At 48.2% G+C, this 11994-nt stretch overlaps 1 protein-coding gene across 4 annotated transcripts in view; it reads right to left on the reverse strand.

Annotated features, from left to right (window-relative positions):
• Positions 1-380: 380 nt before the first annotated feature.
• The window catches only part of LOC140388239 (DDB1- and CUL4-associated factor 1-like), a 187334-nt gene continuing 175720 nt past the window's right edge, over positions 381-11994 (reverse strand). For 3 of the 4 annotated variants that reach the window (XM_072472072.1, XM_072472073.1, XM_072472071.1), the window contains one exon: positions 381-2003. In XM_072472072.1, coding sequence (XP_072328173.1) covers positions 1912-2003 — 92 coding nt within the window. In that variant the 3' untranslated portion in view covers positions 381-1911. Of the gene's footprint in view, positions 2004-11079; positions 11650-11994 lie in introns of those variants that run through there. The other variant, XM_072472075.1, reaches the window with a different exon arrangement.

Raw genomic sequence — 11994 nt, forward strand, 5'->3', positions numbered from 1 at the left:
TTTTGTTGGAGCATGTGCCTCATCCTGCACTGCGTGAATTACGAATTTTAAAGAATAGATGTAAATACTGAGCGGTTCAAGACGGTAGAACTGTTTTGCCATTTAAATGGCCAGCACTTTAAAAACTCTAAACAATCTGCCTGTCCGGGTTTGTGAAGGTTGGAAAAAAATCTGTTCAAGCAGTTTGTTGACATAGCCCCGAGTGCGATTATCATTTATACTTGGCAAATTTATCACTGCGGGATGGTGGGAATGTAAGTTCACAGTTTGATTGACAGCTCAAATGTTTTATTAAAGGATTAGCTGCCTTTGATAAATGGCTATGAAGACAAATGTTTTTTTGTTGAAAATATTTTTATTCAGTTTTTAACATTTTATTAAAAGATATTTTATTCCAAACATACACAATTTCAACAAAACACACAATACAACCAAACATCCACTTTCAACCCCTACCTGCACCTCGAATAAAGTCATGAACACACTCCACCACACTTCAAAGCCCTCTACTGACCCCCTCAGAGCGAACTTCTCCAGCCGGAGAAAGTCATTCAAATTCCCCAGCCAGGCCACCACCCCCCGTGGCGTTTCCGACCTCCAATTCAACAGGACCCCTCGCCGAGCTGTCAGAGAGGCAAAGGCCACAACATCGGCACCCTTCCCCTCCAGGAGCCCCCGCTCCTCCGAGACCACAAAGATCGCCACCATTGGGTCCGGCCTGACCTCGGCCCCTAATATCCTGGATAATGTCCCAAATCCCGCCTCCTAAAAACCCTCCAACCTCTTGCAGCCCCAAAACATGTGAGCATGATTTTCTGGCCGCTGTCCATACTTCTCACACACATGTTACCCCTCATCCGAGCCCTGTGCACCACTTTGAACTGAATCAAGCCCATCCTCCCACAGGAGGGGGTTGAGTTCACCCGCCGCATCACCTCACACCAGAGTCCCTAACCTATTTTCCCCGCTAACACCTCCTCCCCACCTTTGCCTTGCCCTGCTCCCCCAATCACCCGTAGGTATCCCCAATCCTGCCCTCCCCCAAATCATCAGGGAGCAGCAGCTGCTCTAATAACATGTACTCCGGTAGTCCTGCACCTGCCTATAGCAAAACCCACTTCCCCATGGTAACTCAAACCTTTCCCGCAACTTGCCCTGTCCAGCAAATCCCCCTCCGAGATCATATCCATAAACCGCTCCAGCCCCACTTTCCCTTCCGTCTTAAACCTGCGGTTCCCAGTGTCATCAACACTGAAGTTTTATCCAACTTAAAATGCCTCAACTTGTTCCATATCCTTTTTTTAAAATTTAAGAGTACCCAATTCTTTTTTTCCAATTAAGGGACAATTTTGCGTGACCAATCCACCTACCCTGCACATTTGTGGGAGCGAAACCCTCACAAACAGGTGAGAATGTGCAAACTCCACAGGGACAGTGACCCAGAGCTGGGACCTCAGCGCTGTGAGGCAGCAATGCTAACCACTGGGCAACCGTGCTGCCCTAACTTGTTCCTTATCCTAATAGTCGACTCCACCACCGGACTCCCTGTATATCTCCCCGAGGCTAACGGAAATGGGGCCATCACCAGGGCCTTAAAACTATAATCCCTGCAGGACGACTCCACCAACCTGATCCACTCTCCACCACGCTCCCCCGTCATGAACGAATAATTTATCAAATAAAAAGGTAAACTTCACTTTAAATAATCAATACGACAAATATACATCTTACACAACGACAAGCATTCACCTCAGTCCCCATACAAATATGGCAGTATGAAGTTAAGAGTTTTACAATTGACTGCTCTTTATTCATGTAGAGGTCAGGAGTCCTAACCGATGACAATTTTCACCATTGAATTTCACATGTACGATTATCATCAGCAAGGCACGCTTCCATGAACCCTCTCTCTCATGGGTCATGACAGTCCTGATGGTGTTGCTTTCCAAAGTTCCTCTTCAGCTGACCGACTAATAGCATTCTGCTTTGTGGTTTAGCTGTTGCTGGGAAAAACACTCTGTTTTTAAGCATCTCCAATCTATTGACACAGCTTTCAAGATTTTAGACCTTTATGGCCAGCTCACACAATACCTCCAAGAGCTCCTGTCTCCTTTTCTGACAAACCAAAATACTGGCCTCTTCCTGCAATTTGCTTCTTCTCCTCAGTCTTACTCTTTCTGTCTGTCTGCTTTCTCTGTGTGTCTGCATCTGTGAGCTGATTATCCTCATCCTCTAGCTCCTTTGCTTATAGCCTTCCTTTGTCTGCAGCACACCTGCCAGGTGCCCTGCTTCGGGTCCTAACTTCCTTCTTTTCTAAATTTAGAGTACCCAATTATTTTTTTTCCAATTAAGGGATAATTTAGCGTGGCCAATCCACCTAACCAGCACATCTTTTGGGTTGTGGGGGTGAAACCCAGGCAGACACGGGGAGAATGCAAACGCCACACGGACAGTGACAGTGACCCAGGGCGGGATTTGAACCCGGGTCCTCAGCGCCATAGTCCCAGTACTAACCATTGCGCCACCATGCTGCCCCTAACTCCCTTCTTGCTTGTGCTGTTTTCAGGTTAGGGGTCATCAGGTCACACAGGCCAGTATTTGTCATTATCCAAGAAAATTAAACCTATCCCTTTACAATTGATGCAAACTCTTTAAATGTCTTCAAATATTTTAAAAAATAATTGCAGATCCCACAGACATTTGAAAGAAATTCCATTTTCCTTACTGTACTGCTTCTGGGTCAAGGCTGTCACAATATTCACTGAGTTTTGCACACCCAAGCTTTCTTTGGTGTTTAATATGCCTCACGCCCCTTGTGATGGGAACTCTCTGATCCTGAATGCTTGTATGGTGGCTCGCCTTCCCTTTATTTATAACTCAAACAGAGAAAGATGCACAAGCAGTTGGATTGGGTTTTAAAAACAAATCAGTACGAGAGGAGCAAGGCTCAGAAAAAGCTGCAAATTCGATACGGGTTTGTCCTGAAAACTACACTGATCAGGCTGAGAGAGAGAATGCAGATGTGTCGTAAAGAGTCAAGAGTTTAGGAATGAACTGACACCCATTTCACAGCCACAAAACAGGTGTCTAAGCATCCAATAGTGTGCTGCCTGCCATAATGGAGGAGACTCCTCAGGAGGCAGCAAGGCATGTTCCATAAGTATTCACAGCATTAGGAGGCAGCACGGTGGCTCAGTGGATAGCACTGCTGCCTCACGGCACCGAGGTCCCAGGTTCAATCCCGGCTCTAGGTCACTGTCCGCATGGAGTTTGCACATTCTCCCCGTGTTTGCGTGGGTTTCGCCCCCACAACCCAAAGCTGTACAGGGTAGGTGGATTGGCCAGGCTAAATTGCCCCTTAATTGGAAAAAAATGAATTGGGTACTCTAAATTTATTTAAAAGTATTCACTGCATTAAACAAAATGAGAAACTCACCATCAAGCAATGCAAAAACCCATCTTGTTCGCTAATGTCCTTTAAGGAAGGAAAATCTACAATTGTGCGACTCCAGACCCACAGCAATGTGGTTGACCCATAACTGCCCTCTGAAATGTCAGTTAGAGATGGGCAACAATGCTAGCCCAGCCAGCGATGCACACATCCTCTAAAATAATTTTTTTAAGTTGCTGTTTGTGGAGAAACTTGCAGTGCGCAATAGGAAAGAAAGAAGGAAGATTGGCAGTATTCATTTAAAGTGTTACAGAACAGAGGAGATTTGGTTGACGGATCAAGGGCAGAATTTATTTAGAGTTAAGAAAGAGGCACAAGACTTCCGGGTGCGGCGATGACCAGCTAAGTCGCACGTTTCGGCACCTCCCGTTTTAACGGACTTTTGGGCTCTTATCGGGAGCCCCAACGGCAATTTTCGAAGGCCAAACCCACTGTGAGGCGACATAGAAGGGAGTCCCCCCCGGATGTGAATGGACAGAAGAGATAATAGTGGCCAGATTGCGGAGGATCCTCTGGAGCAGCGGCAAAGAAGGGAAGTGAGAAGCAAGATGGCGGCGGAGGGAGGCCAGTTGGTATGGGGCCTGGAACAGCAGGAGTTCCTCCGGCGATGTGTGGAGGAGCTCAAGAAGGAGGTGCTGGCGCCGATGCTGCAGGCGATTGAGGGGTTAAAGGAGGCGCAGAAGACCCAAGAGATGGAGCTCCATGGAGTGAAGGCAAAAGCTGCCGAAAATGAGGACGAGATACAGGGCTTGGTGGTGAAGACGGAGACGCACGAGGCAATGCATAAGAGGTGTATGGAGAGACTGGAAGCCCTGGAAAATAGCTCGAGGAGGAAGAACTTAAGAATCTTGGGTCTTCCCGAAGGGGCAGAGGGAGCGGACGTTGGGGCGTATGTGAGCACGATGCTCCATACCTTAATGGGAGCTGAGGCCCCGACGGGCCCCCTGGAAGTGGAGGGAGCGTATCGAGTCCTCGTGAGAAGACCAAAGGCAGGAGAAATACCTCGAGCAATAGTGGTGAAGTTCCACCGCTACAAGGACAGGGAGATGGTCCTGAGATGGGCGAAAAAGACACGGAGCAGCAGGTGGGAGAACGCGGTGATCCGCGTGTATCAGGATTGGAGTGCGGAGGTGGCGAGGAGGGCGAGTTTCAATCGGGCCAAGGCGGTGCTCCACAAGAGGAAAGTGAAGTTCAGAATGTTGCAGCCGGCAAGACTGTGGGTTACATACCAGGGTAAACACCACTACTTCGAGACGGCAGAGGAGGCGTGGACATTTATTGAAGAGGAGAAGTTGGACTAGATTGGAGAAAGTGTGTTTGAAATGAAATAGTGAGGTGGTGGCAAGGGACTGTGAATCAGATGGGGGAAAATTCTCTTTCCCCTCGAAGGGGGGACACACGAAGAAATGTTGGCGCCGGTGGGGAAGGGGAGGGGGAAGGAGAGAGGGAGCTGCGCCATCAGGGGCGGGGCCGAGAGGGAAGCGCGGGCTTTGTTCCCGCGCTATGGAAATTGTGGCGGGAAAAGGGGACGCAGGAAGGAGGGGGCCTCACATGATGGGAGGCTAAGGATAAACGGGGGAAGCCGAGGTCAGCCAGAGTTTGCTGACTTCCGGAAGCAATATGGGGGGAGCAACTAAGCTAGAGAGGGATCTAGCGGGGGGGGGGGGGGGGGTTAACTGGGCTGCTGCTGCTAAGGGGAAGGGGGAGCTGTTACGGGATGGGATGGTCGGGACGGGAGGGCGCCGTCGGGGGGATAAGCGGGTGCGTGGGAACCGGGTGAGGAGCTGGTCTAAAAAAGGGGATGGCTAGTCGACGAGGGGGAGGGGGGTAAAGAGCCCCCCAACTCGGTTGATCACGTGGAACGTGAGAGGGTTGAATGGGCCGATTAAGAGGGCAAGGGTACTTGCGCACCTAAAGAAGCTAAAGGCAGACGTGGTCATGCTTCAGGAGACGCACCTGAAACTGGCGGATCAGGTCAGATTAAGAAAAGGATGGGTGGGACAGGTATTCCACTCGGGCTTGGATGCAAAAAATAGAGGGGTGGCAATACTGGTGGGGAAACGGGTATTGTTTGAGGTGAAGACCATAGTGGCGGACAGTGGGGGTAGATACGTGATGGTGAGTGGCAGATTGCAAGGTGAGGCGGTGGTGCTGGTGAATGTATATGCCCCGAACTGGGATGACGCGAACTTTATGAAGCGTATGTTGGGGCGCATCCCAGACCTGGAGATGGGAAAGTTGGTAATGGGGGGAGGGGGGACACTTCAACACGGTGCTGGACCCAGGGCTGGACCGGTCCAGATCTAGGACCGGGAGGAGGCTGGCAGCGGCCAAGGTGCTTAAGGGCTTTATGGAGCAGATGGGAGGAGTGGATCCCTGGAGATTTACTAGGCCAAGGAGTAAAGAGTTTTCCTTCTTCTCCCATGTCCACAAAGTGTACTCCCGGATAGACTTCTTTGTCCTGGGAAGGGCGCTGATCCCGAAGGTGGCAGGAACGGAGTATTCGGCTATAGCCATTTCAGATCATGCCCCACATTGGGTAGATCTGGAAGTAGGAGAGGAAAAGGAACAGCGCCCACTCTGGAGATTAGATATGGGACTGTTGGTGGACGAGGGGGTATGTGTAAGGGTGAGGGGATGTATTGAAAGGTACCTAGAGATTAATGATGACGGAGAGGTCCAGGTGGGAGTGGTCTGGGAGGTGCTGAAGGCGGTGGTTAGAGGGGAGCTGATCTCCATAAGGGTCCATAAGGGGAAACAAGAGGGTAAAGAAAGGGAGAGATTGTTGAGGGAGATTTTGAGGGTGGATAGGCAATATGCGGAGGCTCCAGATGAAGGGCAATACAGGGAAAGACGGAGATTGCACACGGACTTTGACTTGTTGACCACGGGTAAGGCGGAAGCACAATGGAGGAAGGCACAGGGAGTGCAGTATGAATATGGAGAGAAGGCGAGCCGGCTGCTGGCCCAACAACTTGGGAAGAGGGGGGCGGCGAGAGAGATCGGAGGGGTTAGAGACGAGGAGGGAAAGATGGAACGGGGAGCGGAGAGGGTGAACAGGGTGTTTAAGGTATTTTACGAGAGGCTATATAAGGCTCAACCCCCGGAAGGGAAAGAGGGAATGATGCGTTTCCTAGACCAGCTGGAGTTCCCGAAGGTTGAGGAACAGGAGATGACAGGACTGGGAGCGCAGATTGAGGTGGTAAAAGGAATTGGGAACATGCAGGCAGGGAAGCCCCGGGACCGGATGGGTTCCCGGTGGAGTTCTATAGGAAATACGTGGACCTGCTGGCCCCACTTCTGACGAGAACCTTTAATGAGGCTAGGGAAAGGGGGATACTACCCCCGACGATATCGCTGATCCTGAAAAGAGACAAAGACCCGCTGCAGTGCGGGTCATACAGGCCTATTTCCCTCTTGAACGTAGATGCCAAGCTTTTGGCCAAGGTGATGGCGACGAGGATAGAGGACGGTGTCCCTGGGGTGGTGCATGATGATCAAACGGGGTTTGTTAAAGGGAGGCAATTGAATGCTAATATACGGAGGCTGCTGGGGGTGATGATGATGCCCCCACCGGAGGGGGAGGCGGAGATAGTGGTGGCGATGGATGCAGAGAAAGCATTTGATAGAGTGGAGTGGGACTACCTGTGGGAAGTACTGAGGAGATTTGGATTTGGAGAGGGGTTCATTAGATGGGTTCAGCTCCTGTACAGGGCCCTGGTGGCAAGTGTGATTACAAATAGGCAACGATCTGACCACTTCCGACTATATAGGGGTACAAGACAGGGATGTCCCCTGTCCCCGTTAATGTTTGCGTTGGCAATTGAGCCATTGGCCATAGTGCTGAGGGGCTCTAGGAAGTGGAGGGGGGTACTTAGAGGAGGAGAAGAGCATCGGGTGTCATTATACGCGGATGATTTGTTGTTGTATGTCGCGTACCCAGTGGAGGGGATGCCTGAGATAATGCAGACACTCGGGGAGTTTGGAGAATTTTCAGGATATAAATTGAATATGGTTTAGAGTGAACTGTTTGTGATGCACCCGGGGAACAGGGCAGGGGAAGACGATTTACCGTTGAGGAGGGTAATAAGAGATTTCCGGTATTTAGGGATCCAGGTGGCCAGGAACTGGGGAACCTTGCATAAGCTTAACTTGGCACAACTGGTAGAGCAGATGGAAGAGGACTTTAGGAGGTGGGACATGGCGCTCCTGTCATTGGCGGGCAGGGTGCAGGCGGTTAAAATGGTGGTCCTTCCGAGGTTTCTTTTTGTGTTCCAGTGCCTCCCTGTACTGATTACAAAGGCCTTTTTTAAGAAGGTGGACAAGAGTATTATGAGCTTTGTGTGGGCTGGAAAGACCCCAAGAGTAAAGAGGGGGTTCCTACAGCGCAGTAGGGACAGAGGGGGACTGGCACTGCCGAGTCTAAGTGATTATTATTGGGCCGCCAACGTGTCAATGATATGTAAGTGGATGAGGGAAGGGGAAGGAGCGGCGTGGAAAAGACTGGAGATGGCGTCCTGTAGGGGAACTAGCCTAAAAGCACTGGCGACGGCACCGTTACCGTTCTCCCCGAAAAAATACACCACAAACCCAGTGGTGGTAGCAACTCTGAAAATTTGGGGGCAGTGGAGACGACATAAGGGAGTGACGGGTGCCTCAGTGTGGTCCCTGATAAGGAACAACCATAGGTTCGTCCCGGGAAGGATAGATGGGGGATTTAAATCTTGGCAGCGAGCAGGAATTGCAAAATTGAAGGACTTGTTCTTAGACGGGACGTTCGCGAGTCTGGGAGCACTGACAGAAAAATATGGGTTGCCACCTGGGAATGCATTTCGCTATATGCAAGTGAGGGCATTTGTGAGGCAACAGGTGAGGGAATTTCCGCAGCTCCCGGCGCAAGAGATCCAGGACAGAGTGATTTCGGGGGCATGGGTGGGTGATGGTAGGGTGTCAGATATATATAGGGAAATGAGAGACGAGGGAGAGACGATGGTAGAGGAGCTGAAGGGAAAATGGGAGGAGCAGCTGGGGGAAGAGATTGAGGAGGGGCTGTGGGCAGATGCCCTAAGTAGGGTAAACTCTTCGTCCTCGTGTGCCAGGCTCAGCCTGATACAATTCAAGGTTCTACACAGGGCGCATATGACTGGAGCAAGGCTGAGTAGATTTTTTGGAGTGGAGGATAGGTGCAGGAGATGCGCGGGAATCCCGGCGAACCACACCCACATGTTTTGGTCATGTCTGGTATTGCATGGGTTCTGGGTGGGTGTGGCAAAAGTGATTTCAAAGGTGGTGGGGGTCCGGGTCGAACCAGGCTGGGGGTTGGCTATATTTGGGGTTGCAGATGAGCCGGGAATGCAGGAGGCGAGAGAGGCCGATGTTTTGGCCTTTGCATCCCTAGTAGCCCGGCGAAGGATTCTACTTATGTGGAAAGAAGCTAAACCCCCGGGCGTGGAGGCCTGGATAAACGACATGGCAGGGTTCATAAAATTGGAGCGGATAAAGTACGCACTAAGAGGTTCGGCTCAAGGGTTCACCAGGCGGTTGCAACCGTTCCTCGACTATCTCGCAGAGCGATAAGGGAAAATAGGAAAGGTAGCAGCAGCAACCCAGGGGGGAGGGGTGTGGGGAGGGGGGACTAATTTGGGTCCTCAGGGGTTTTATGTGTGTGTTTATATATTAGTTATTTATATTAGATTTTACGAAGTTACTATTTTAGTTACTATTTCTGTTGTTTCTTATTTTGTTGTTGGCAGTTGCCGTTAGTTAGCATATTATTTATTTTAAAAACGATCAATGTATATATTATTACAAAGTTGTAAAATGAGAAATTTTTGCTTTTGTTTGATCGAAAAACTTTAATAAAATATATATATTTTTTTAAAGAAAGAGGCACAATTACACTACTGGGTGCATTCTATAAGTAACTAGCCAATGAAGATGAAATGCAAAAATTATAGAGTAATGTGAATAGGGAACTTTAACTATCCTAACATAGACTGGGATGGCAACACTGTGCAGGGGCAGAGAGGGCAAAAAGCGTATTCCAGAGAATTTGCTTGATTACAATGTTTCCATACATCGGAGGATTTTTTTGCTGAATCGGGTCCTGGAGAGTGAAGTGGGTCAAGTGGACGAAGTGCCAGTAGGAGAACATTTCTGGACAGTGATCATTGAACTGCTCCTTGTCCTTTTCCATAGCTCACCTAAACCTTATGACATAGAGTAAAAATAATTAGAGAACAGACAATTTTAATGGGGTGGGAATGGATCAGGTCCAGGTAAATTGGAATTAAAGATTGGTGGGCAAAACTGTTGATCAACAATTGCCTTTAAAGAGGTTTTTCAGGTAATGTCAAGATACATTCCAAAGAGGTGGAAAGGTCAGGGGATGAAAGAAATAGAAAGCAAGATGAAGCCGAGAAAGGATGCAGAGGACAGATGTCAGGTAGATAACACAAATAAAACCCGAGCTGAATACAGAAGGTTCAAAGAGGAAGTGAAAAGGGAATGAGGCAGAGAGATCATTAGAAGAGACAGGTAGCCAACATAAAAACAAATCCAAAAGTATTTTCAAGGCAGATAAATAGTAAAAGGATAAGAGGGGCGAAGTTGATGAAGGACTAAAAAAGGGGAAGGCATTGCTGAAATACTGGATTAGTACTTGGGCAGAATCTTCTTCCTTGGTAAAGATAAACTTAAAAAAATTTTTTTTTAGAGTACCCAATTCATTTTTTCCAATTAAGGGACAATTTAGCGTGGCCAATCCACCTACCCTGCACACCTTTGGATTGTGGGTCGAAACCCATGCTAACACGGGGAGAATGTGCAAACTCCACACGGACGGTGACCCAGAGCCAGGATCGAACCTGGGACCTCGGCGCCGTGAGTCAGCAATGCTAACCACTGTACCACCGTGCTGCCCTAGGTCTCACTCTTGTTCCACACTCCAGGCCGATTTGTTTAATCTTGGTGGTCAGAAAGGTTAAGAAATGATAAACCAAAGAGATAAATGCTGGAAAATCTCAGCAGGTCTGGCAGCATCTGTAGGGAGAAAAAAGAGCTAATGTTTCGAGTCCAGATGACCCTTTGTCAAAGCTTTGACAAAGGGGCATTTGGACTTGAAACGTTAGCTCTTTTCTCTCCCTACAGATGATGCCAGACCTGCTGAGAGTTTCCAGCATTTTCTCTTTGGTTTCAGATTCCAGCATCCTCAATAATTTGCTTTCATTAAGAAATTATAATCTCGGACAAAATTAACAGTCGCTTGGACAAGTGCGGATAAACTAAGGAAAGCAAACAAGGATTTGTCAAAGGCATATCATGATTATTTTGTTTGAAGTAACTAACAGGCTCGTCAGCAACATTGAAGTACATGGAATGAAGTCCATAGAATGAAAGGGACAGTGGAAGCATGGATATAAACTTGGTTGAATGACAGGCCACTTTTGGGAAGGCATACAATGGAATGTCCCAGGGATCAGGACAGTGGCTTTTCTTGATATGTATTTGTGACTTGGACTGGGTACACAAGGCACAATTTCAAAACTTGCAGATGACAACATCTGAAAGCGTAGTGAACCGTGAGGATGATAGACTTCTAAAGGATGGAGGCTGGCGGAATGGGCAGATTGGATTTGGATTTTGTTTATTGTCACATGTACCGAGGTACAGTGAAAAGTATTTTTCCATGAGCAGCTCAACAGATCATTAAGTACATGAAAAGGAAATAAAAGAAATACATAATAGGGCAACACAAGGTACAGAATGTAACTACGGTGAAGCATACAGGGGTGTACTGTTAATCATGTGCTATGTGGTAGATGAGTTTTAATGCAAAAGTGTGAGTGAAATATTTTGTTAGGAAGAACAAGGAGACAATATAAACAAAGGTTTATCATGGAAAGACACAGCCGAGGTGAACGTGCACAAATTGTTGAAGGTGTCAGGGCAGGCGAGAAAAAAGGCAAACGAGAAATGCAAGCAAGTTATGATGAACTTTTACTAACACTGGTCGGGCCTCAATTGGAGTACTGTTCAATCCTGGGTACTGCACTTTAGGATGTGCAAACTTTCGAGAGGATGCAGAAAAACCTGAAGAATGGTTCTGGTGAAGGGACTTCAGTGATGTGTATTAGAATTTTTCACTTCAGAGAAGGCCAAGGAGCGAATTGAGCGAGGTTTTCAAAATGGCAAGGTATCTAAACAAAAGGTAAAGACACAAATTGTTTCCATTAGAAGGATTGAGGACCAGCGGACATAGATTCAAGGCGATTGGCAAAAGAGCTATTAACAACATTATTTTTACACAGCACACAGCAAGTGGTTAGGATCTGAAATGCACTGCCTGAATGGAAGCAAATTGGAGAGGCACCTGAAGAGAAAACATGGAGAAATGGGACTAATTGAGTGGCTCTTGCAGAAGGATGGGACAGACAGGACAGGCCAAAGGGTCACCTCTCGTACCGTACCCATTCTATGATTCATATAGGCTGCCAGGTTTCCGACATTACAACAGGAAATACACTTAAAGTATTGAATTGGCT

Source organism: Scyliorhinus torazame, chromosome 13, assembly GCF_047496885.1.
Source record: "Scyliorhinus torazame isolate Kashiwa2021f chromosome 13, sScyTor2.1, whole genome shotgun sequence".
Lineage (NCBI taxonomy): Eukaryota > Metazoa > Chordata > Chondrichthyes > Carcharhiniformes > Scyliorhinidae > Scyliorhinus > Scyliorhinus torazame.